General features: G+C 38.6%; 2 protein-coding genes across 2 annotated transcripts; one reads left to right on the top strand and one right to left on the bottom strand.

The window, feature by feature from the left end:
• Nucleotides 1–9510: 9510 nt before the first annotated feature.
• Nucleotides 9511–10461, top strand: OR10W1 (olfactory receptor family 10 subfamily W member 1). Its single transcript, XM_074275934.1, has one exon. It carries the CDS (start codon nt 9511–9513, stop codon nt 10459–10461), a length of 951 nt encoding a protein of 316 aa, XP_074132035.1.
• A 4601-nt stretch (nt 10462–15062) lies between these two features.
• On the bottom strand, nt 15063–27623 carry LOC141547544 (extracellular calcium-sensing receptor-like). The gene is made up of 6 exons (XM_074275933.1): nt 27394–27623; nt 23783–24074; nt 18910–19734; nt 17984–18211; nt 17599–17722; nt 15063–15967 (listed from the first exon to the last, which is right to left on the bottom strand). The coding sequence occupies exons 1-6, from the start codon at nt 27621–27623 to the stop codon at nt 15063–15065; spliced, it is 2604 nt and encodes an 867-aa protein (XP_074132034.1).

Genomic DNA, 27623 nt, shown 5'->3' with positions numbered 1-27623 from the left:
ATCTCTGGTGCTTAATCCAAATCCTTAATAAATACTCTTTAACTAATTGATTTGTCTAGTTAACTCAGGAAAGACTCATGATCAGGTTGACCTAACAGTTATGATTCTTGAAGAATATATACTAGATTATAAAGAGGTGAAATCTACACAAGTCAAAGAGGTACTCATGATCATGAAATTGAAGCATCTTAATGTATTTTTATTAATAAAATAATAAGAGTAAAATAATTTAAATGCATATAGGTCTTTAAGAATAGAGCATACACAAAGGTAAGCTATGGTCACTTATGTTGTGTCTCATTTAGTTTCTGGATCCATTGCTTTCTCACTGGGTTCTCCCTTCTTTTGCAGAATATCATGACTTCAACCATGTGACAACCTAGATAACAGTGCCAGTACAGAGAACGGCTTCTAACCCAGGGCTCTCAATTGTTCCACAGAAAGATCTTGCTTGCCTCCAGAAATATCTTGATTATATTCATTCATCTTTGTAATCTGTAAGAGCCCAACTCTCAAGGGTCCCACAAAGCTAGATTTTGCACCAGTCACTGACTGAGGGATCCACATTTAAATACATTCATATACCCTATATATCATTAGCTCTATAGGGTTCCCACAAGAAGAAATATCCCCTTGCAATTGCCCCGGAATTGACCCAGAAATACATATGGATAATTCTATGAACTTACTGCTCATACTGACACTCAAACATGCACATTAACTCCCATAGATCTACTACTTTTTTTTTTTGCTTTGTAACAGAGACAATTAGGGTCTCAAGGGAACGGCATTTCAATTATCAGCAAGATAAAGAGCAAGATGAAAAAAATTGCCTAACTATTCAGATGTAGTCAATTCATTTGTCTTTGTAAATGAAGCCTCTGAACAAAATTTTTAACTTCATGTCTGTGGGATATAGATATATATATATATATGTATATATATATATATATATATATATATATATATATATATATATATACATATATATATATATACATACATGTATGTATATAGTATGTATATATATACATATAATTGTTTTCCTTGATAATCCCATATGCGCTGCATTAAATGATATCCCTTCCAGCCACTGCTCAAGGTGTTATACCTATAGAAGCCACCAAGTGGCACTTGTAGCTTTCCATGCCAGCTCACTAATGGCACAGGGAATGAAAGCACCAGCTATCTCATATGTACTACTTGAGTTCTGCCTTCCTATTTAGAAGCATAGATATCCCAACAATAATTCATAATTCTCTTGGCCCATCCATTTGGGATAATAATTTATATGCTTCCTTCTTTAGTATATCCCCAAAGAAATATGAAATAAGCATATTAATATATATTTAGAAGATAATTCCAATTTGAACCAAGCTTAAAATGGAACTACTTTTGGAAAAAATGAGAGTCTCTCTCTCTCTCTCTCGCTCTCTCTCTCTCTCTCTCTCTCTCTCTCTCTCTCTCTCTCTCTCTCTCTCGCTCTCTCTCTCTCTCGCTCTCTCTCGATTTGTGTGTTGTGTGTGTGTGTGTGAATCCTTCTGCCTCTCTCCCCTCCCTTTCCCTCACTGATTGGATGAATAGGAGAAATGACATCTAGCTGTGAATAACATAACTGCTTAGAAATTTGAATTGTCCAAATAGAAAAGGAGACACAAAAAATTCACTGAAGAAAACAACTCTTTAAAGAGTGCAATTGTCTAAATGGAAAAGAAAGTACTAAAACTCATTGAAGAAAACCCCTTAAAAGTTAGAATTGGGCAAGTGGAAGTCAATGACTGTAAGACATCAAGAATCAATTAAACAAATTCAAAAGAATGGAAAAAGGTTTCTTGATCTCACATAATTGAATTGTAAGAGGAATGAATAAAAACAAAAGAAAATGAGATAAAGGAAATTAGTAGGGAATATATATATGGAAGAAAAAGTGAAGGTGGAAGTCAGGTGGATGGAAAATCAAGAAGCAGGCCTTGTGTATTATAGACAGAAATTCACAACACTTTACTTATAGATATATAAATGCTTTTAAGGAATTAAATTACAAAATGTGAGGGTGTTTGGAAGAAAGAGAGGAGCAGAGAAAAATAGAATAGTGTGTGCCTTATACACAGGTCCAATTGAAGGTTAACAAGAAGAAGTTGATCTTTGTGGTCTCTCAGAAAGAAAAGAGTCTGCAGGAGAAAGAGTGAGGAGAAGGTAAACACTGAAAAGAGATAAAAAAGAATGGCCTTGTTTTAAGGTTTGGAAGAAAATCTGTTGATAAATGATCCTATTAGTTAAGGAAAGAATTTGGTAAAGAGAGATGGGAAGCATGTGTTGATTAAAGGTGTGGGGGAAATCAGGGCAAAAGACTACTTGTTCCTTCTCATGAAGAAGAGAAATGGAAATCCTTAGAACAACTGCATCTTGGGAAATCATTAGATATGGATCCAAGGAGGAGATCTGAAGGCACATGGTGAAGGTGGGTAACCAGGAGAAGCATACAGGCTAGTTGCACATGGTAAAACCTGAGATTGGATATGGGAGCACATTCTGTAATAGAACAATAATGTCCCTTTGTCAACTATAGGACTGGTATTTTGCTTGGAATGAGTCACAACCCAAAAAAGGATCTCTACAAAGCAGTGAAAGAAAATGTCTAGGTGAGAAAGACCAAAATGGTTACCTACATGAGGAATACAAACAACAGTGAGAGAATAGATAATTATAAGGGTCATGAAGCAGAAAAGAATCTGGAGCAGAAAGAAGGAGAAGATGGATAATGAAGAGAATAAGTGAGAAATCCTTTAATAGCAAAGGGAACAAATGTGAACTGGTCCAACCATTCTGGAGAACCATTTGGAATTATGCTCAAAACAATCATCAAATTGTGTACAATGAGTACTGTGTATAACTCTGTGTACAATTTGATACCCTTTGACTCAACATTTCCTTTACTAGCTTTATACTTCACAGATATCAAAGGGAAGGAAACAATATGCCCAAAATATTTATAACATGTCTTTATATGGTAGTAAAGAATTGAAAACTGAGGGAATGTTCATTGAGGAATGGCAAGAATATGAATATAATGGAATATTATTGTGCTCTAAGAAATTGATAAGGAAATGGGAGAGTTATATGAATGGATGCAAAAGAATGTAAAAACCAGGAAAATAATACACACACTAATAAAGCATTAAAAGATAATCAACTATCAAAGAGTAACTTTGATCAATACAATAATCTGCCATATCTCCAAAGAACCCATAATAAAAAATTCTACCCACCTACAAGATAAAGAACTGACAGACTCATATTGCAAACTGAAGCATATTTTTCCTTTATTTCTACTGCTATTTTTATCTTTTTCTGGAACATTGATAATGTAGAAATATGTTCTGAATGACTTCATATGCATGATAGGCATTAAACTTTTTTGCTTTCATAATAAGAGAGAGAGGGATTAAGGAAAGAAAGAAAATTTAGGAATGAAAATAAGTAGAAATTTAGGGGGGAATAGAAAGGGGAACAAAAAAATGAAACTTAAGGAATTACTTTAAAAAAAAAAAAGAAAAAGAAATAACTCCAATATAGAGGAACAGAGAGAAAAAGGAAATCCAATTGATTGAGAGAAAATATTAAAAAGAGGTAATAAATGGAGTTTACCTTAAAATGATGTTTTTCTAAAACTATCAACGGGCATTATCTATAATGAGGACAAGCTAGAAAGCTTCCTAATACAATCAGGGGTGAAGCAAGGATGTCCATTATGTTAGCTACATTAATAAGAGAAGAAAGAGGAATTAAAAGAATTAGAATAAACTACAAGAAAACGAAACTATCATTTTTTTGAAGATGATATGGAGTCCATAGAGAATCTTAGGAAATCAATTAAAAAAACTTTAACATAGTGGGCAAATACAAAATAAAGCCACAAAAATCTTTGGCATTTCTATCTATTACTAACAAATTCATCAAAACAACTCTGTGCTACCACCTCATACCTATCACACCTATTGTCTAATAATTTATAATGTTGAGTATTGGAGGGAATGTGGGAAAGCTGGGACACTTAAGCTTTGTTGGTAGAGTTGTGAACTAATTGATCCAAGAATTTTGGAGCGCAATTTAGAACCACGCCCAAAAGACTAAATCTATATTCTGACGACATCCCAAAAAAAAGAAAAGAAAAAAGGGCCTACTTGTGCAAAAATATTTATAGAAGCTCTTTTTGTAATGGCTAAGAATTGAACATTGAAGGGATGCCCATCAATTGTGGACCTCTGGTATGATTATCATGGAATATTGTGCTGTAAGAAATAACATGCAGAGCTATTTCAGAATAACTGGAAAGACTTATATGAACTGATATGTAGGGAAGTATTTTTGATGAAGAACTTGACTATTCTCAGTCATACAATGATTCAAGACAATCCCAACGAACTAATGAAAAAGCACACTACTTGCCCAAGAAAAGTGCAAAACTATGTGCTATGAGACAGCTGATATTATGTTTTTTAAAATTTTCTACTTCTTTTTTTCTGATAATCTGAGAATTTTATATTCAGATTTGAATAAGTTTTCATGTAGTTGTTCTTGGTTATTAATTTTGTTGGTATATAATAGTGAAGTAAAGATACAGATGGAAGCATATTTTTTTCACTTTCTTTTTTTTCCCTTTTGCATCTTCTTGTACAAAATGACTAATATTGAAAAGTTTTACATAATTGCATATGCATAACCTATATCAAATTGCTTGCCATTTTAGGGAGAAGGGAGAAAAGGAAGGGATAGAATTTAGAATTCAAAATTTTAAATAAAAATGTTAAAATGAATAGATACTATCCCATACTTGGGAGGAAGATAGTAAAAAATGTTTATGCTTGCTTTCAGAAACAAGAAGTGAAATGACACACTTATAATAACCCAGCCTATAAGTAACAGAACCAAGATTTAACTACAAAAATTTCTCATTTGACATCCAATGGTCTTTCCTCTATGCCATTTTTCTAAAATCCAAGACTCTATTCTCCAAGTATTCCATTAATTAATTTCTTTTCTACTTTTTAAAAATATTTTTAATTGTCCATTAGGCACTCAACAAAATCTTTAACATGATATACCTCCTTATTATATGAGCATGATCCTAGGTCCTCAAAAGCTTTGTCAGCATAATGGAAACTCACCTATCAAGTTATAAAAGTTTCACATATAAGGATAGTGATAAATTGTGTGCTGCCTAGATCAACCAAGATAATTCCACACAGGTTCATCACCAGCTGCAGAGTTTCTAGGAAGCTTACTAGGTTAGAAAAGTGCACTGAAAAAAAAATTGCAAATCCTTAAATTAACATATTGGGGATAGTTATTAATAGAAGAATAAGAATTAATATAAGAATAATATAAGAATATAAGAACCTTTTTGCCCTGACAGTAGAAATAAAAAGCAAAGATCATAAGCCCCAGTCTGCTTTCAATATTACTAAGTGTACCCCTGATGTTTAATTAAGCTTCAAGGCAATTTGCATGACCCAGGTGCTAGGGACATTTCACGGTGCTTGATAAAAGAAGAGAGTCTAAGGAAGACGTTCCCTTGTCCTTCTTGGAGCCTGCAGTCTAGTAGGGGAATACAATTTAAACACACATAACTGGGTATTATGTCATGTTCTGTTAATCTGGGAATTTTATATTCAGATTTTTAAAGACATAATCTACTTGTTCTTAGTTCTTAGTTTTGTTGGTTATATAATTGTGAAGTGCAGAGCTAAGGAGAGAATGATGAAGCTGCCTCCATTGAAGATCTTTCCAAAATTTCCCCTCAAGGTATTTGAACCTTCAACTTGGAGCACAATCCATGATGTTGTGGCAGTGAACGTGTTTAATAATTTATTTTGCTTCTCTAGAGATGTGCCCTCCATTTTCCAGAGACACAGAGATCCCACGTGGAGAGAGAGATCTATTGTGGGCTAATTACCTCCAACAGAGTCTCAGGAGAGAGTAACTTTTGCGGTACTGTTCACCTCTGGGAGATGGGACTGAGAAGATAGGACCCTAAGACCTATTACCATTTATTTCTGCCTGGGTGCTAATGAATGAAGAATTGAGGTTTTGTTTAAGAAGGTTATATAAATGCCTATCCCTATTGAATAGGCTCTCCAGGTTATGGATGTCTCCTCCTTGACCTGTCCCTAGAAAGATATGAGCATTGTCCATCAGATATTTGATCTGATGGCTTGGTTCTGAGCATGGAGCTATAACTGAAGATCTGGAAGCTATAGCATCCACACACTTCTGAGGTAAGGTGTTGCTATATGGCCATAGATTGGGGAAGCTGGAAGAGATATTGCAAAACATCTATTCTAGCCTGATTCATTTTCCAAAGGGAGACACAGAAGGTATTTAGATTGCTGAAGATTACACAGCTTATTAGTACCAAAATCAAAAATAAAACCTCATCACTTAACTGTTCTGTTCATCCAGTACTTTATCTTTATTGGCATTTCCCTAAATTCTCATTTTTAACTACCCACGTATCTGATAGTTTCCAGGGCTCAGTAAAAGGAATGAGTCATGAGCTGAGAGGCAGAATTTTGACTCCTTCCATGTCTTAGACTATTGTTCTAAACCATAGTCTAAGTTCCTTGCTTCAATTTCTCCATACTTAAAATGGTATCCTCCCTGCCCAATTCCAGACCCAGGATCATTGTGATAATAATATCTCCCACTTTTATGAGATAGAAGCCACCTAATCGAACTATTTACTGATCAATAATTATCTGTACAATGTCCGAAGCAATTCATGATCTGACCTCTGTCTGCAAACCTCCAACAAGAAGGAATTCATTACCTCTGAAGGCATCTCCTCTTTCCAGATAACTCTACTGGCTAATCCTTCTAAATGTCTGTCATTTGTAAATGTGTTTGAAAATGGCTAGTGTGACTTCTACAAAATAAACAATCTTGTTTTCTTCAAGAAGTCCTCTTAGGGTATCATCTCACATCCTCTTTTCATCCTAGTTAACCTTCTCTAGACATTCCCATTTGTCAATACCCTCTCTAAAAAGTGATGCCCAGGAATACATACAAAACTCCAGATGGAGTCTCATTAGACTAAAGACATCACTGATACAGGGAACCTTGAATTCAATGCCAAAAGATCTTGGTCCAAATTCTAGCTGTGCCATCCCCAATCTGAGGGATGCTCAATATAACTCCCTTCCCTTCTCTGGGCCATAATTGCCAGACCTCAAAATTACATTCAATCAAATAATCTTTAAGGGTCCTTTCTAGTTTCACTTTGAACCTATGAATTGGAGTATAAAAATGCTCTATTATAATACAGAAATCTCCCTTTATACGTTTGAAAGAGTAGTTCTTCATTATCATGCTGAAATTAATGATCTTCCTGATTTTAGAGAGATCCTACAATCCTATATCGGAGCTAAAAGAAACCTCAGAGGTCATCCAGCCCAAGTTCCTGTTTTGTACCTTGATACCCAGCTAGGTTACGTGACTAGCCCTCAAGCACACAGGTAATAAGTGTCAGGAAGAATTTGGATTTTCATCCTCTGTCTCCAGAAACGTTGCTTTTTGCACTGCACAAGGCTGCTTCCAACCATCTCACACTGCTTTTAAATATCTAACAGAGTATTCTGAGCTCAAATGTACTCATTTTTCAGGTGGGGAAACTGAGACCTAAAAGTGATATCCAAGTCTCCTAATTAATAGATAAAAGAACCAGGACTCAAATCCATCTTCTTTCTTTCTTGTCTAGCTTTTTATTTCTACAGAGATGAGGAATTCCATGAGGAAACACTCTCTGTTTCTCATAGTTCCCACAAGTTTCCTAAATTGAGGCTGTTGGGGAGACTAAGTGTGGATAAGGCTCCAGGTAAGGAAACAAAGACCTTCCTTTTCTTCTTGGGTCCCACCTTTCTGTTACTAGAGCATCCCCTTAGATTTGTCATCATGTCATATTATGTCTATGCCCTTTTCACTCTCTTGGAACTGCCTCCTACTACTGGATCCTCCTTGACATTTCTATATCCAAGACATGACACATTCTGGAGGAAATTTACCAGGTAGAGTACATGATAAGAAGGGAGACCATGGGGATGAGCAGACTGGAGACCACGCTATGCAGTTGTGCAGAAGAGTCATGGAGACGTGAGAAAGGGATTCAGCTCATATAAGAGTTAGGATATGTGTTTTCTCCAATGTCTCCCAATTCCGAAATCTTGTGATTATATCATATCTAGGGGAATAATTAGATTTCCTCCTGCATCATCCGAGAAGGCAAAAATTATTCTAGGTCTCCCTCCATTATCACCCCCATTTTCCCTAACCTCTTTTTCTCTTCTTTAATTCTCCTTTTAGATTTCATCCATCACTTTGCAGGGTGTCATTGACTAGTGTTATTGGCTGGGTCAGGCAAAGCAGAATCAGAAAATCAGAGGAATTAAAGACAAAATTGACCTTAGACTTATGCAGGAGTTGTTAAACTGTGGGGTTCATGTATCCCTTTAATTATCTGGGAAAGCCTATAGATTCAATCTCAAAATGTTTTAAAATGCACTAAATTGGGGGGAAAAACAGTATGTTGAAATACTATTACCAGTTTTTAAAAAGTTCTCAGACATCAGGTTAAGGACCCCTGCCTCAGAGAGTGCCTAATCCAACCACGATTTTACAGAGGAGGAAACTGGCACAGGGAGAAAAAAAATGACTCACCCAAAATAACACAAGTAACAAGTAACAGAACTATCAATCATCTAACACTAAATCCAGTGGATTTTCCCCTCTTGAACCAAGTACCCTCTCATTCTCCTATTTCCCATCACTATCACAGTCAAAATCATATATCATAACTTTAACATGTTAAGCATGTATGAGACTGCCTACCATTTAGGGGAGGGGGTGGAGGAAGGGAAGGGAAAAATTGGAACAGAAGTGAGTGTAAGGGATAATGTTGAAAAATTACCCATGCATATGTTCTGTCAATGTTCTATAATAAAAAAAAATAAAAATAATATAAAATATATATGTTAAAAATAATATAAAATAAAAATAAATAAATGATATGAAATAAAATATAATATAAAATAAAAATAAATAAATAAAATAATGATAAATAAATAAATAATAAATGGAAATATAAAATAAAATTTTAAATCATATATCATGCTTTAAAGTTTAAAAAAAAATAATGTTTGATTTTTTTATCACAATCTTATCATGTAGGCAGTTAAAGTGTTATTATCCCACTTATCCAGATGGAGAAACAGGCTCAGAGATGCTAGATGATTGGCTTGGGATCATAAAACCAGCATCTTATAGGCAGGATTTGAGCCGGAAGTCTTGCATCCAAATCTAGCATTTTTTCCATTCTTCCATACTCTCTCACACAATCCCAAGCTCTGATTAGAGCAGACATACTGTGACGATATGCAAGACATCCCTATGCATTCATAGATTGATTCTTTCTTCTATCCTTTTATCTCTTGCCATACAGAGAGCCTCAGCACCTCAATGACTTGGGTGAACCAAACATTATCAACAGAGTTTGTATTCCTAGCTTATCCTACCCAGCCAGAGCTGCAGGTCTTGGTTTTCTTGGGGATCAGTCTAGTCTACACCACGATCCTCACAGGAAATATCCTTATAGTGGCTGCCATTCAGATGGAAGCCCGTCTCCACACACCAATGTACTACCTCCTAGGCAGCCTGTCTATTGTGGAGATCTGGTACACTGCAACAGTGGTTCCCCACATCCTGGTGAACACCGTGAAGAGGCATAAAGCCATTACATTTCTGGGTTGTGCTACCCAGATGCTATTTTTCATTGGGCTTGGTAGCACTGACTGCTTCCTATTGGCTGTTATGGCCTATGACCGCTACGTGGCAATCTGCTATCCCCTACAGTACCCCTTGATCATGACTCAGAAGTTCTGTGTCAACCTGGTGGTGGCCTCCATAGCCATCGGTTTTATCCTATCCCTACAGCTGGTGGTCTTCATCTTCTGCTTGCCTTTTTGCCGTTCCAGAAGCATTGAGCACTTCTTCTGTGATGTTCCCCCAGTGATGCGACTGACCTGCACCCACAGCCGCCTCCCTGAGCTCTCGGTGCTGGTGGCGGGCACGCTGGCCATCGCCTTCCCCTTTCTCCTCATTGCTATTTCCTATGCCCTCATTACGATTGCCATATTGGGCATCCATTCTACATCAGGCCGCCGCCGGGCTTTCTCTACCTGCTCCTCCCACCTCATGGTGGTCCTCTTACAGTACGGTTGCTGCATGTTCATGTACCTTCGGCCAAACTCGAGCTATTCCCCCAAGCAGGACCAGTTGCTTTCACTGGTATATACACTAGGTACTCCTCTTCTCAACCCTGTGATTTACACCCTAAGGAATAGTGACATGAAAGGGGCCCTGGCAAAAGTACTCACAAGAAATGTCTTCTCCAAGAAAAGCTCTCTCTAGGATACTATGGTAAACCAGAGGGATAACTCTGGTCTCTAATCACAAGGGCCCATATAGACAGAGGTTGGCGGCAATGAGGTGAGTGGTTAACCAATGAGAAAAGTGGAGTCTTACCAATATGGTGCTAAAAAGACCAAGAATATATAGTTGCCCATAAGCCTTGTACCATCAAAAGGCAAAAAGCTGGACTTAGATCTGGAGACCTAGGGGAAGTCCTGGCGGATTGCTCTTAGGAAAATCATCTCATCTTTCTGATTCTGTTCCTTTATCTGAAATGTTGGGAAAGGAATACCTTCCTTGTCTACCTCATAGATTTGTTGGGAGAAATGAATGAACTATGCATATAAAAGCATTTAATAAACACTAACACAATGTACTATCCATGATATCCAATGTAGAAATTCATTCATTACTTCATTCATTCAACAAGATTATTAAGCACTTACTACTATGTTTCAGGTATTAGAGTCACAGAGATTGTTTTATTTATTTATTTATTTCTTCCCTAAAAGAGTTGATATTCTATTGAATATGCACAGAGATGTATCTATTAAGATGCAGAATGAATACAATTGTTGGGGGTGCATCATAAGCTGGAGAGATCACAAAAAGCATCTAAAAAGAGGGAGCACTTGGGTTGAGATTAGAAAGAAACTAGCGGGGCAGCTAGGTGGCACAGTGGATAGAGCACCAGCCTTGAATTCAGGAGGACCCGAGTTCAAATCTGATCTCAGACACTTAACAGCTGTGTGACCCTGGGCAAGTCACTTAACCCCAGCCTCAGAAAAAGAGAAAGAAAGAAAGAAAGAAACTAGCTCTTCCAAGGAGTGTGTACCATGCCCAGAGCACAGCTTAAGAAAAATCTTGGAGGCAAGAAATGAAATATCCTGACTGGGAGTGAGCAAGTTATACTGCTTTATGTGGAGCATAGAATTTATGGATGCGAGTTCAATTTGGTGAGGTCTTATCCCTCTTTCCTTGAATGGAAATGTTGAGTCTAAGATGAGGCAGTTTGAGAGAGAAGATACATTCTATACAATTTACCTTGAATGCTACCCCACACGATCAGCCCTATGACATGCCCACGTACCCAAGTTCCTTTTTGACTTGTTACTTAAAACTAGGTTAGGTCAAAGGCAAGATGATCATCATTTACTATATATAAGTAGTTGTATGTTCAGTCTTTCTTAGGGTCAGGAGGCTCAGTTCCATGATGACTTGAGGCTTGTGTCCACATCCAGATGCAGTTAATTCTCAATTATTTACACCGTGGCTTATCTTGTAACTCATATTCTCAGGTTTTTAAGGACACCATTTATTTAAGAGAACTGTGTATGCTCTTGATCACTTAGATCATGGACATTACTATTCCTGGCAACAGAACAGTTTCATTATTTCCATTTTTATCATTTGAGTTCACATTTATTTGGCTTTCCTCTACTACCTCTTAGAGTGAATTGGTTTGCAGGAAAAACAAAGGAAGAACATCCCATGTAATTCAATTTGATCATGGGAGCTGTGAATTCCTGATGTGTTCAGAATCCTACTCAACCTTTCAGATGCTACATAGGATGGTTCATATCTTCTATGCCGGCATAGTCCCAACTAGCCCTTCTCTTGTCATGCTCCTAAAAGCTCCCTGATACAAGTCAAGGACAACTCTCCTTTCAAATAAATGGGCAATAAACCTTGAGACTATTATCATACATTTTATGATCAGTCTTCCCCACTTTGAATTTTAATGTTTCTTTATCTCTTAAAAGTTGCTATTAGTATCCCTTAATTATTCTTCCACTATACTTTCTATTCCATGTGAATTCACAGGTAACTAATTATCAGCCTTTACGATGTATACATTCCCTACTGAGTAAGGGTTAAAGAGAGAAGAGAAAAAAAACACAATTTTTGCAGTTTTCCTTATGCTATAAAGTGCTCTTGCCATTGGATCTGAGCTGAATCTTGCCAAATTGTCTCTCACATTTTACATCAATACTTTGATCACTGTAGTAAGCATGATTTTTACTTCTCCACTGATATTTTTCATGTCTTTCAACATGGTATAAACCATATATATATAGTGTGTGTATATATATACATATAAATGTATATTTATACATATATGTATATATGCACACATACATGTGTATATATATGCATGTGTGTATATACATGTGTATATATGTATGTGTGTGTATATATGTACACGTGTGTATATACATATATGTATTTATACATATATGTGTATATGTGCATATATGTATATATACATGTGTGTATTGCACATATGTATGTACATATATGTGTGTACGTATATAGATATATATTTATATATGCACATATGTATGTATATATATTGTATGTATGTATATATGTGTGTGTGTGTGTGTGTATATATATATATATAAAACAGAAAACAAGTTCTGGAAAAATGCACCTAGATGGAAAGAATCAACAATTAATTACATCAAGCATTCTAGGACAATTCTTATTAAGGATAGAGAACTTCATTACCAGACAGACTACTGGGTAATGAGATGTCAGAGGAATTTTCTCATGTAGGCAAGAAACGTCTCCTCCACCTTCTCTCTGACAACCATCCTTTAACTGATTTAACTATTTTATTTATTTAACTATTATATTGATATTACATCTACAATTATTTAATATAATAGATATGTAATATCTATTATATTATAAATATATTATATTTATTTAACTATTAATTTCTTCAGCACCTACATGATGAACTGAGTGAAATGTGTAATGAAATTATACATCTAATCAATGAAAATCTAATAACGAGACTATACTTTAGTTCTCCCCAAAGCCTCCTGCAAAATATGAAAAGGGAAACTAGACATCACTCTGCACAAGACAATTTTATCCCTAGTCAGTGACTACAGCATTGTCCAAAACTTCCAAACAATGCAACGTGGAACTCATCTTAATCAGTGACCACCATCAGTGACTGCCCCAGCAAACTCTCAGTAAGAACCCTTGGATAAAAGATGCAGTCAGCTTGATCCTGGGGATTACTAGTCTTTGTTTTACTGACTAAAGAGAGAGGGATTGATTCATAGTGAGAACTGGCCATCATCACAAATCTACATACTTTTCTACCCCAGACAAAGTCTTAATTACTATATTGAGGGCACATTCCCAAGGCAGGAAATCATAGTAATAATTTAATTAGATCAGATAAGGAAAACAAAGCTTACTGGGAGTCCAAAAAAGCAAGCTCATAAAACAAAAGAGAGGAAACATTCATAGACAGATAGCTCCAAAGTACATCCTAGTTTGACAATTGATCCACGGAGGCCCAGGTTATAGCATGAAACATTATAGAGGATAACAGCAAGCAAAAGGAGAAAATGATTATTCCTCTGACCTAGGCACACCTTCACTATTCATAGGGTTGTTGCTACAAGTATCTAGAATGTCCCTCACAAAGAGACTAAGAAACACCAGGAGAATTATATCCAACTGTAACTGCTATGGATACAATAAAAATGGAGATACCATTCCTAGGGAGGAGCAAGTCCTCTGTGAACAGTACAAATATATTATCAGGAACATGAGTTACTCCTTCAAATGTGGGTCATAAAACACGTGGGCATATTTAGAGTGAATGTGCCCCAAGTTCAGGGAGTAGTATTCAATTTCTTCTTCTCTATACTATACGATACCATTTCACTAAATAAATCCCTTTATGTTGAACTTTATTTATATGTTCCCTGGTTGACTAGTAAAAGTACAAGCATCCCTGGAGGTTCATGATCTATAGTTTTGAGCAAGTAAAAACCAAAAAGATAGCTAAAACTGGAATAGTTTTCCTGGTGTCCACATACATGAGAAGAGTGTGTTACAAGTACAACATAATCAATAAACAGGGATCTATTGCACATTTACTGATACTCAATTCTCGACCAAATACTGAAATGGATACAGAAGAAATAAGATTTGGTGCTTACTCTTACGAAGTTCACCTTCTAGTCCAATAGGCAGTTCTAGAACACATGCAACTATCTGCGAATGTTTAAGCTCCATATTTGATGCTAATAAAAAGTATAGAAGTCATCAATGGAAATTTAAATGGTCAGGGAAGACTGCAGCCAGTGCAGAGACTGAAGTCAAGATCTGAGTTCAAATGTGGCCTCCGATGTTTACTAAACTGCATGACCTTAGAAAAGTTACAAGCTCTATTTGCCTCAGTTGTTCATCTGTGAAAATGACAACACACTGGAAAATGAAATAACAAGTCTTTACTGTATCTTTGCTAAGAAAACCCTGTGCACAAATGTCCACAGGTCACATAGAGTCAAAAATGATTGATGATTGAACAACAGTCATCAGAAGCTTCATAATTGAAGGGAATATTTTAAATGGGTCCGAAGGACTGGTAAGATTTGGATTGGCTTAAAAGTAAAAGGGAAATATTCCAGTTTAGGAGAGAAAACCTATGGCATGTATGAATGATAGCCAGGTATCAAGATGAGATACAGGCCCTTTCATGGCACAAAGATAGTTTGGAGAGAGCTAGGAAGTGCTGAGAATCTTCCCTCCCATCTATGATGAGGAAAATGGAAGGACTGGTTTGGCTTTCATTTCTTGAAATGCTGCTTGCCCCTCATTTGGTCCCTTGTGTTCTTCTCAGGCCGTAGCAGGATGATGTAGCACTTAGGGAAGAACAGACAGCCCATCAGGCCTGCCCCGGATGCTAAAATAGCAAAGATCTCCACAGCCACAGTGTCCTTGCCCTGAGCACTCAGGTGGGCTGGGATGAAGGAGATCCAGACACAGGAGAAGACCAACATGCTGAGGGTGATGTGCTTGGCTTCGTTGAAAGTGTCGGGCAGTCGACGGGCCAGGAAGGCCACCACCAGACTGACCAGGGCCAGGAAGCCCAGGTAGCCCAGCATGGTGTAGAAAAACTCTGAGGAGCCTGAGCCACACAGCATGGTGACCGTGGGTCCTGCTTCTGCCGAGTTCACGGGCACCGGAGGCCAGCCAATGACCCAGAACATACACAGAACCACTTGGACCAAGGAGAAGCCAATGAGGATGGCACTGGGGAGATTGAGTCCTGCCCGCTTCAGTCTGGCATCTGGTCTGGTGGCCCTGAAGGCAGACACAACAATGATGGTCTTGGCCAGAGTGGCACACACACAGACTGTGAAGAAAATCCCAAAGGCTGCCTGGCGCAGGGCACAGGTCAGGGGGACTGGGGGGCCAATGAACATGAATGGGCAGAGGAAGCAGAGCGCCAGGGAACAGAGAAGGATGTAACTTAGCCTGTGGTTGTTGGCTCTGACTATGGGAGTGTGGTGATGGTGTATGAATGTGCCGAGGATGGTCAGGGAAAGGAGGAAGAGAAAGGCTGTACAGAAGGCTAGAGCCATGCCCAGGGGCTCCGTGTAGGAGAGAAAGTCAAGAATCTTGGGGATGCACCGATCCTTCTCATTGTTTGGCCATTGGTCCTCTGGGCACTTGAAGCAACTGGCGCTGTCTGAAACAGATTTGGGGTGATAAATCAGACAAAGAAAGTAAGAAGAGAGAGATTTTTCACACTGGGAGAACTTTTCCTTCCTCGAGTAAATCTTCCTTTCCTCTTGTCACTGTATTGATATGAAAGCAGTATATATTCTCATCACATTGTGATGACTGCCATATGATATTGTTGAATCTTATTATATCCAGTTCACCAGAAATTTTTTTTTCTTTTTCTGAGAGTGGGGTTAAGTGACTTGCCCAGGGTCACACAGCTAGGAAGTGTTAAGTATCAGGTCCTCCTGAATTCAGGGCTGGTGCTCTATCCACTGCGCCACCTTGCTGCCCCTCACCAGAAATTTTAAATATTTTAGGAAATTTAATTTAATCTCTTCAATGTCCAGGTTGAAAATACAACCTTATTGATCTAATCCAATACTGATCAGCATAGAAGCTTTACCCTGCTCCATTTTTCTCAATGGGGCCAGTTTTTTTCTCCTTAGGTAACCAGAAGGGCTTCATTTCTAGAGATTTGTCATATTGGGGCTGACATCAGTTGATCTGGACACCTTGATCCTATTTGCAGCTCTCTGAACTCCTGAACTCAAGCAATTCCCTAGCTTCGCCTTCCCTAGCAGCAAGGATCACAAGGATTCACAACTACCCCCAGCTTCCCGTGTTATCAAAACTTCTGTAAAAGCAACCTTAATTCCCATTCGCTTGCTAGTTATCCCATGACACTGTGCTCATGGTCACCATACCTGACATACAGACTCCACTTAATATGCTTGCTGCCTTTTGCTCACGTGGTACACTAAAGTTATGTCTTTTTTTTATATATATATAACATGAATTGACTTCTAACATTCTCTGTCCTATCCTGCATTTGTTCAATTGATCTTTAGACTCAAGTTTTGTATTTGAGACTACTATAGAGAGCTGGTGCTGGAGTCACAAGCATTTGAGTTCAAATTTGACATCTATTGTGACCCTGGGTAAGTCACAACCTCTGTTTGCCTCAGTTTCTTTATCTGTAAAATGGGGAGGATAATAGCACCCACTTAGCCCAATGCCCAGCACATAGTAAATGCTTTTTAAATTTTAAATCATTTTCCCTTATTAACAGTACCTGGCACATAGTATGGACTTCATAAATGTTTTTTGACTTGACAGTTCCAATCTACCATTCAAACCTACTGAAATCTTTTTGGATCCTGATCATAACATGCTGTATTTTAGCCGTGTGTCTCTACTTTCTATTATGCTAGTTCAAAATAAAACCTGGATTTGAACCATGTCTTCCAAGTTCTTTGGCTCATTTTAAACTAGATTTTTAACTCTTGCCAGAAGGAATCCTTCAAGAAATGACTGAATGATGACTTTTCAGATATGTTATTTAAAAAAAAAAATTCTTAAGTAGGGACCAGACTTGAAATCCACTACGGTTCTTCCAACTGTGAAATTCTGTGAATGATATCTTCATGTTTTCTGTTTTCTTCCCATCAGAAATTACTAGTATTATTCTTTCCCATTTCTCCCATCTGACTCTTCTCACTTCCAACCAACTAGTTCCATAATGCTCTCACCCGGAATCTAGCTCCACTAGTTGCTTGAGTCTAAATGGTCCCACCATTCTCCAGTCTTTCTTACCTGAAATATAGGCTATTTCTCCTTTGGGGCAGTGAAGACACTGGTAGCAGCAGCTTGGTTGCCCCTGAATAGCTGACTTCCGGGTTCCCAAAGGACATGTTTTGCTGCAAACTGAAAGAGGGACCTACTCAAAGACAGACAGAAAAAAAAAGAGAGAGAGAACTGAGTAAAGTTTAGAGGTAACCTAACAACATTTGTAAAATAAGTCATTTTCAGGAGTTCCCAAATTTGTACTTTTCTGAGTTCTCACTAATGGGGGAAATTCCAGTGGTACATAGTTGGAGCTAGGATGTAATGACTGAGTCCCAGAATTCCTTCCTTCCCCTGATTAGTTGGTATTATTATTGAAGGAGAGCAGCAGAAGAGAATGGATTTTGGTTCTCACCTTTCCAAGACCCTCAGCCCAAATGATAGTACTGCTATTTATCACCAGCTCTTGCCCTGGAGGCTCCCTGAAGTCTAAGTGTCCAACCTTGACAGTCTGCAAAGTATGGTTAAGAGCAAGGTAAATATTCACTATATCAAAAATCGCTGGGATCTCTCCATCCTGGGTAAAGAAGATCTCTTCCTGGGCTCGAGTAGTGAAGCAGACAGCCTTTAGATAGTGCAAAAACTGAGACAAAAACACAAGTAGGAAGACAAGAAGAGGTCAGAGAAAGGGTCCACGGATCTGCCTTTATAATAAACCTTGCACTGCCTTTATAGCAAACCTTCTCACATATTTTTGGCCATGACAAGTGGACTTCTCCAGCGTGGTCCCATTAATTCTTCCTTGTACTTCCTCATTACTCGTTCTACCTAAAGATTAAAGAAGCTGAACACCCCAGAAGACTGAGTCTCTCGCCTGCCTGAGAATCCCTTTGTTCTTACCACTATCACTGAACTTTCTATCTGAAGTCTCTTGGGGATGTTTTGAGATGTCCCCTTTCCTTGACTGGTTCTCTGATTGGTTGAGATACTTAAATGTGGGAGAAAAGGTATCTCTAGGCCCATTTGTGGGATTATTATAGTTTTGCCTTTTATGGCAACAGTTATTGGCTCTTTTCCAGAATTTTTATTCCTAATTTCTCCCACGTCTTCTTGGTCCTCCATTCACAGCATCATAGATCCTGGAATAGAGCTAAAAACTGAGAGGCCATCTAGTCCAACCCGTTTATTTTACAAATTTACCCAAGAAATGTTTAGCCCTCCTAACCTCCTTTGTTATCCCTCCTACTCATAGTCTCCTTCATCCTATTCAATAACCATGAGTACTTATCCCATGCTAGAGAGAGCAGGACGTAGGACATGGATTCCTCGTCTCTGTCTCACCTGCCATGGTCTGGCATCTTCTGTCCTGGTGCAATTGCTACCAGTAAATGGTCCTTCTCTAGGAGAGCAGGCCCTCAGATTCTGATAGGCCACCAGGAAGGCTTTGGCTGCCAGGTAGGCTTGATACGTAGCGGTCAAGTCATCCAGATTCAGTACAGATAGATGGAGCTGAGTCAGCTGCTCCAGCCCTGTGCAATTTTGGACAACACTTCCTGCTTGATTGTCAACGGACTTTGGCCCAGGCCAGGTGCAGCCCAACAGCTCTTGCCAGAACAACTTTACCAGGTGGTTTTCTGGGTACATGGCTGGACGCAGAGTGGACAGGAAGTGCTTGAAGCCAGGTATTGGTCCAGAGTGTATCCCCAGAGACAGGCTCCCATTTAGCATCTCTCTGGCTTCTCTGCTCAACACTGAGGCATCCAGTAAAAAAGAAGTGGACATGAGCCAGATTCTGTTGGTCATACTCTTTTCCTGGAGGGCCTTGGCAAGGAGAACAAAGTGGATGTGGTAGCAGTCACAGATGATTACCTTGGCAGTAGAATTCCAGATGGCATCAGCCACATCACCCACATTATTGATGTGGCCATCAATTCTCTTCGAGAAGCTCACACAGCCGCCGTTCTTTCCAACCTCCTTCCGGAATTCCTGGTCCAGCCACTCAAAGGCACCGCTATCTGAGCCCACCAGGCCCACCCAGGTCCAGTTGAAGTAGAGAAGTATTTTAGCCAAGGCCTGAGGTTGGTGCACTCTGCTGGGGACTGTGCGAAGGAAGGAGGGGAACCGCTGGTGGTCAGAAAATTGGGGATGTTGAGATCCATGACTTATCTGGGGAAAGAAAAAGGCCCAAATGTTCCTGGCCAGAAAAAAAAAACAGCATATGGCTTCATATTTCCTGAGGCCTCCAAGTAGCTGCCTGGAAATTTAAACCTTGCTCTATTTTCACCATTCTTCACAAAGTTTCATCCATAAACTAGAGCTGGAGGGAGCAAGATGGCAGAGAGAATAGAGTTCTGAATTTGGAGTCAGGAAAGCTAGTACCCAAATCCTGTCAAAAATCACATGGCTGGGTGATCATGGGCAAGTTACTTAACCTTTTCTCAGCCTCAGTTTCCCCATTCCTAAAATGAGGATAATAATAGAATCCATCCTATAGAAATATTGTGACTTAAATGAGATAATGTGGACTATGTGCCTAAAGTTAGTAATAATAATAGTGGTAATAATAGCAGCAGCAGCAATAGTAATAATATATGTACCACCTAACTACTAGGTTGGGAAAAGAGAAATTTGCAAACCTAAAAGTCCTAAAATAAAAATAAAAATGGAAGGCATTATTATTTAAACAACTCTTCTGTGAATGCCTTGTCATGTTCTCTCTCCCCCACTCTGGAATTATCATTGAGATCTCAAGTTTGTAACTTGGGACCACAGACCCATGGGTCTGCCTTCCTAAAGTTAGAGCTCACAAGGCCAGGCCAGTAAATTCACCTTCAATAGTCAGTCAGCCAGTAGCTAATTATATATTAGCTCAAGGCCTTTACCAAGCTGGTAAGCTTTACTAAGCACGGTAAGAACAGTAGCTGCCAAGTATTCCTAATACAAAATCTGGGTCACAAATCTCACAAATACACACAGTACCAGTGGGAAGGGTGATCACCTTGAGTACAATGGTAGTGAGGAACACATGTGGCCAAGGAAAATCTGTTCCTCCCGGCGTGTGGGGTCCCCGTGTCCTTCCTCTTATTAGGAATTCCCTACTGTTCTTCCATGGGTTCAATAGCTTTACAAGATTTCTCTCTGTGGCTCAGCTTACACTTTCCAGGGAGAATTTGCTTTTAAATCTATACTCAATCAGCCAATAAACATTTACTAAGCATCTAATATGTTCCAGGCCTTGTGTTGAGTTCTAGGGATAAACACAAGGGTATTGTCAATTCTATTTTCTGCTGATAGAACTTAGAGCCATTTCCTGATTCTTCCTGCCCCCCAACTCTGTCTACTTCACTATGCTCCCTCCTGGATGCAGCATCTCCTACAGGGTAAATAAGAGTTTTAAGAAACTATGACTGAAAAAGGGCAGCTAGGTGGCGCAGTGGATAGAGCACCAGCCTTGAATTCAGGAGGACCCGAGTTCAAATCTGGTCTCAGACACTTAACACCTTTCTAGCTGTGTGACCCTGGGCAAGTCACTTAACCCCAGTCTCTCTTACACACACACACACACACACACACACACACACACACACACACACACACACACACACACACCTACTATAAATAGAGTAGTTATATATGTTATTTTGTTGTTGTATCATCTCAATTATGTCCAACTCTCCATGACCCAAAGATAGTGGAATGGTTTGCTGCTGGAACTCTGTCTTCCCAGAAATCAGCTGGAGTCAGGATCACTAAACGTCTTCATTATCCAAGTGCATTGCTCAGTTCTAGCCCTTTACAGTTTGCCATTTCCTTCTCCATCTCATTTTACAGATGAGAAGACTGCGGCAAAAATGGTTAAGTGATTTGCCCAAAATTACACAGTAAGCATTTGTTTGAGTCTGGATTTGAACTCAGGAAGATGAGTCTTTCTGGCTCCAAGCACAGTACTCTTTCCACTGTACCGCCTAGCAGTTCTATATAATGTAACTAGTTTATATTCATTTGCATTTGTCCTCTTTGTATTTATTATGTATATACTCATAGATAGATAGATAGAGATACAGATACAGATATAGATACAGATTTAGAGATAGATATAGAGATCCCCCCTGAGAATACAGATTTTTTCAGTCTTTGTACTGTATTCCAACTCTTGGAACATATCTGGTGCTTATTAATGTCTTTTGATTGACTGATTTAAAGGTGGCTTAGGTCCAGGATGTAAAAGGATTTAAAAATTAAATAGAAGAAAAGAACATGAACTTTATTGTAGAAGTAATAAGAAGTCATTAGAGATCACTGAGTATGTGAAGACACTCTAAGGTCATCTGAATATCCCTAGCATGGAGAGGTCTTGGTGAAGTAGTGAGAAAACCCTGAATTTGGAGTCTAGCATATGGACTTGAAGCTCAATTTTCCTATTTACTACCCATGTGACCTTGGGAAATTATAACAGCTCTCTGTTCTGAAAAATAAGGGAGTTGGATCGGCCTATCCCTCAGCTTCCTCCTGGCTCTTATCCCTAAGAGTGTATATAGCTAATTGTCAAATCCTTGCCATGAGCTATTCTCCAGAGCCAACTTCTACCAAGTTCATATTCCCAATCCAACTCACTATATTGTGGGGCATTCTGGGAATTACAGCCTCTGCAACATCCTAGCATCATTGCAAAAGATTCAAAAATTCTCAAGGACAAAATTAATTCACTATTCTTTAATGAAGCTTTATAAGCCTAATGCTGATATGGTATAAAGAAATACTGAACCTGGAAACAAGAGGCCCATGTGCTATCTGCTCTAAAATTAACTCAAAATTTTTTATTTGATTTTATAATGATATAATTTAATTATTAATAAATACAACATTAAATGTAATGTAATATTAAATTATTAAATGCATTAATAGAATATAATATTAAATAAAATGTTGATGTAGTTAAATATAATATAAATTGCTATTATTTGACATTAATATAATTATGAATAAATACAACATGAAATATAATATAATATTAAATTATTAAATATTTTAATAAAATATATTAAATAAAATATTGATGTAGTTAAATATAATATAAATATAATATATTGATATTATTTGTCATCAATATAATTATTAATAATTATAATATAAATATAATAGATTGATATTATTTGACATTAATATAATTATTAATAAATACAACATGAAATATAATATAATATTAAATATATTAATAATTAAATAAAATATTGATGTGATTAAATATAATATAAATATAGTAAATTTCTATCATATTATATATTATGTATAAATATAATATACTATTGGGACAGCTAGATAGCACAGTGGATAAAGCATCAGACCTGAAGTCAGGAGGACCTGAGTTCTAATCTGACCTCAGACACTTAATACTGCCTAGCTGTGTGACCCTGGGCAAGTCACTTAGCCCCAATTGCTTCAGCAAAAAAAAAATAAAATATATATATATATATATATATGTGTGTGTGTGTGTGTGTATTTATATATGTATGTATAATACTACTATAATTTGTATATAGTGATTTAAGATTTTAAAGCATTCTGTTCATGTTATCTCATTTTACCTTCACAACAATCCTGTGAAATACTTGCCATTGCTATACCTATTTTAGAGATGTAAAAGTGAGGCTGAGTGATGTTAAATGGTTATTTTGCCCATGGCAGCTTAGTGATAAAGTTGAAAGCCAAGTGGCTTGAAGTCTAAAAAAACCCACTGTGGACACTGAGCAAGTCATACAAACATTCTGAGCTTTTTGTTTATATACTCGTAAAATGAGATTCATTTCCCTTGCCTTACTTAGCTCACAAAAGTTTTGTAAGGAAAACACTTGGTAAATCTGAAAGTATTATCTAAAAGTAAATTATTGTTTTTAGTAAATTGTTAGGTATTCTTTTATGGAGTATTTTCATTTTAAGAGTTTGGAATCAAAATAAATGAATTTCTAATAGTAAAATGTCAGGAATCATTGAAAACCCAGCACAAAGTTTTTTCCTGGGACTCTTCAAGTCACATTATGTGACCATCCATCCACTATATCATGGAGTATATCATACCAAACTGTGAGTAGGAATGACTCTGGGTTTTTAGGAACAAAGAAGGGCTTTTAGTCTTGGAGAAGAGAAGAAACTACTAGAGCAAGCACCACTTTCTACCTATGAATTCTCTACTTATGTCTCTAGGTATATTACTCACTTGAGAGACTTGGTAAACAGAGAGCAGTTCAGCCATGGCCTCCGACTCCGGGGACGTCATCCCACCTATGATTCCCAGGAGTCGATGCTGGGGGTGGCAATCAAAGTTGGGTGTTGGGAGGAGCTGTCCAGACAGGAGACCAAGAGTGCTCCCAAGAGCCCGGGTTCCAGACACACAGGAGTCATAGAGCTGGAATCCCACTGTCACATTGGGCAGGAAGTTGGGGTCTCTATTTGCCTCTTCCACAGCAAATAGCATGCCCAGAGCATCCAGGAAAAATCTAGCTTTGAACCTTGAGGAAGAAACAAAATACAGCAGACTCAAAGTAGCCACAGCCTTGGATAACAATAAAATTTTGGAAAGTTCTCTCCTTCCCCATGAGCTGGACATAGTCTTGGTGATACAATGGTTATTCCCTCCCTCTCCCTGAGTCTCAGTTTCCTCATCATAAAAAAGACAGAATTAAACATCATCAGAGGCCTTTTCACAATAATGGTTCTAAATGTATAAAACAAATAGATAGGATTACAGAGGAAACCAAAAGTCAGATTAAAAATGAGATTTTTTTTTCTATGCAAATTCATAGACAACTCCCTCTCCCCCTTTCCCCAGGTTAATAATATCTGGACCGGGGGATTTCTAAATTAAGTGAATATAATTTGAGGCTCAGGAGAGGAAGCTTTTGGTTCAGATCCAACTTCACACATTTACTATGTGGCCCAAAAGAAGTCACTCATCTCTCCTAACCTAAGAAGGATACCCACTCAAAAGAGACAAGATATGTCAACTGCATTTGTGGTTTAAATGTGAGATACTTTAGTTGTTGCATCTCTTGACAAATTACTTGAATGGAAATATTAGTGTAATACTTCTTAAATTGGCTACTGATACACAGATGAATATATGATGAGACGGGATTATTAACCAGTCAGATCATAAGAATGGGCCAAATCCAACAAGATACAATTCAGCTGACATAAAGGTAAGGATTCTTTTTTGTTTTAAAAAACCTGTAGGAAATAATGAAGGCGATATCTGGAAAGGGGAAGGACTTTGAAGTCTATGATGATTCCAAAACCAACGTGAGCCAACAATGTGACATAGCAACGGGGAAAAACTGAAGTGTTTGGCTGCAACAATAAAAAGGAAGAGACTTTTGTGCTCTGTCCTGAAGCACTAGTCTTGGCCCCATTGAAGCCCACAGGTAAAATGTAGAGGGGAGGCAGATAGAGACTTAGTGGAAAAGAATCTAAAATTCCAAACAATTAGACCCAATAGAAAATGACAAGACCTGCCTAGGAAAGCAGTGGTTTTCCTCTCTCTGAAGTAATTTTGATAAAAGCTGGTTCAACAAGGGGCAGCTAGGTGGCGCAGTGGAGAGAGCACCAGCCTTGAATTCAGGAGGACCCGAGTTCAAAGTTTACTTAACACTTCCTAGCTGTGTGACCCTGGGCAAGTCACTTAACCCCAGCCTCAGGAAAAAAAAAAAAAAAAAAAAGCTGGTTCGATACCTGGTAGGGCTGCATCAGGTCTGACTCTGTGACTTGTATAGGGTTTTCCTGGCAAAGCTTCTAAAGTGGTTTGCCATGTCCTTCTCCAGTGAATTAGACAACAAGAGGTTGAATGACTACTCTGTGTCTTAGATCAGATTTGAATTCAGCCTTCTATCCTGGAGGCTCAGTAGTCTATTCACTGAACTATCGAGCTTTCTTGCTTTTTATAGGAATTATCATTTAGGAAGAGGTTGAAATCAGTATCCACTCAGCCTCCTTTCAGGTCCAAAAGACTTAAATGTTCATTTGAATCGAATTCTAGGATTTTGGATGTCCCACTTCAGGAAGGTCATTGTGTCTGTCCAGAAAGAGGAGGACATACTACCTAAGGAAACCCAGGAAATTTGTTTTGGAGAAAAGAAAACAAGGGGAAGGGCCAGAAGGCGGTTGCTGTTTGTTTGCCTTGTTCTGTTTGGGGGTGCTAGGGAGAAGATAATTGTCTTCCGATATGTGAACAGACACAAAATAGAAAAGGTTTTGGAGCTCTTCTGCTTGGGCCCAAAAAACAGTACTGCATCTGATGAATAGAAGCTACAGGGAGGCAGACTAGAGCACACATGATAATGAAGTCTCTAATAACTAGAACTGTCTAAAAATGGAGCTGACTGCTAGTAAACGTGTTTATTTCCTCATCACAGGAAGTGGTCAAGCAAAGAATATTCTTGTACAGTGTTGTACAAGGGAGTGTTGATTATGTGGGGGGGCAGAGAATAGGATAGCTCATTGGGGTCCCTCTAACTCTTATTGAGTTACTATGAGCCAGAGATTCTAAGTGCCAGCCTCAGATTAGAAAATCTTTAACAAAGAGTAGGGGCAGTTTCCCTTTCTTAAACCCCATGTTCACATATTACATTTATACTAATTTTATTAGCATCCCATCCAATCAGCTCTCTCACTCTCTCTCTCTCCTCTCTCTCTCCTCCTCTCTACATCTCTCTCTGCGGGCAGTCTTCTCTCCCTGTCTCTCTCTCTCTCTCTCTCTGCTCTCTCTCTCTCTTCGTCTCTATCTCTCTGTCTCTCTGTCTCTCTCTCTCTTTCTTCTCTTTCTCTCTCTCTTCTTTCTGTCTTTCTGTCTCTCTCTCTCTGTCTCTCTCTTTCTCTCTCTTCTCTTTCTCTCTCTCTGTCTCTCTGTCTCTCTCTCTGTCTCTCTCTTTCTCTCTCTTCTCTTTCTCTCTCTCTGTCTCTCTGTCTCTCTCTCTCTCTGTCTCTCTCTCTCTCTGTCTCTCTCTCTCTCTGTCTCTCTCTCTCTGTCTCTCTCTGTCTCTCTCTATCTCTGTCTCTCTCTCTCTCTTTCTTCTCTTTCTCTCTCTCTCTTCTCTTTCTCTCTCTCTCTGTCTCTCTCTCTTTCTCTCTCTCTGTCTCTCTCTTTCTCTCTCTTCTCTTTCTCTCTCTCTCTCTTTCTTCTCTTTCTCTCTCTCTCTTCTCTTTCTCTCTCTCTCTGTCTCTCTCTCTTTCTCTCTCTCTGTCTCTCTCTTTCTCTCTCTTCTCTTTCTCTCTCTCTGTCTCTCTCTCTTTCTTCTCTTTCTCTCTCTCTCTTCTCTTTCTCTCTCTCTCTGTCTCTCTCTCTCTTTCTCTCTCTCTGTCTCTCTCTCTTTCTCTCTCTCTGTCTCTCTCTTTCTTTCTCTCTCCCTCCCTCCCTCTCTCTCCCTCCCTCCCTCCCTCCCTCCCTCTCTTCTCTTCTCTTCTCTTCTCTTCTCTTCTCTTCTCTTCTCTTCTCTTCTCTTCTCTTCTCTTCTCTTCTCTTCTCTTCTCTTCTCTTCTCTTCTCTTCTCTTCTCTTCTCTTCTCTTCTCTCTCTCTCTCTCTCTCTCTCTCTCTCTCTCTCTCTCTCTCTCTCTCTCTCTCTCTCTCTCTCTCAATGAATGAACTATACCACTACTCACTACCTTAAAAGATCTACAAGGGGTCCAGCTCTACCTATTCAGACTGACCAACCTTGGCAAAAAGGGTATGGAAGGACCATGGCTCAATCTTCCCAGATATGCTCCCCACCCCATCACTTAGAGCATGCTTGCCTCTCTCCTTTTATCCATCCCCAGGAATAAAGGCCAATACTTACTGTTGGCATGGTGGCTGCTCTGGAGGCTGGAGAAAGGTCACCTTCTGCCGGACAAGCTTGGCATGTAAGGGGGTGACAGCTCCAATGAGCACATCCCCCTCAGTAGAGAGCTGTTCAGTGGCACTAGGGGCAGGTAGTTGGCAGGGAGATTGGACAGCACTGGACATAGAGGGGCGTGGGATCAGGGCAAAGAGCAGCAAACACAGCATGGTGATGGGTTTCTCCTCCAT

The sequence above is a fragment of the Sminthopsis crassicaudata genome, chromosome 6, assembly GCF_048593235.1.
Source record: "Sminthopsis crassicaudata isolate SCR6 chromosome 6, ASM4859323v1, whole genome shotgun sequence".
NCBI lineage: Eukaryota > Metazoa > Chordata > Mammalia > Dasyuromorphia > Dasyuridae > Sminthopsis > Sminthopsis crassicaudata.
This window is presented reverse-complemented; position numbering and strand designations above follow the sequence as displayed.

Excerpts from the sequence above, each read along its gene's own strand:
- OR10W1 (XM_074275934.1), top strand. The coding sequence starts at position 9,511 with ATGACTTGGGTGAACCAAACATTATCAACAGAGTTTGTATTCCTAGCT.
- LOC141547544 (XM_074275933.1), bottom strand. The coding sequence starts at position 27,623 with ATGGAGGAGAAACCCATCACCATGCTGTGTTTGCTGCTCTTTGCCCTG. Across the intron at positions 17,723-17,983 it reads GGGCTGAGGGTCTTGGAAAG|GTCCCTCTTTCAGTTTGCAG; the intron begins GTGAGAACCAAA and ends GTCTTTGAGTAG. Across the intron at positions 15,968-17,598 it reads AGAAATAGCCTATATTTCAG|ACAGCGCCAGTTGCTTCAAG; the intron begins GTAAGAAAGACT and ends AATCTGTTTCAG.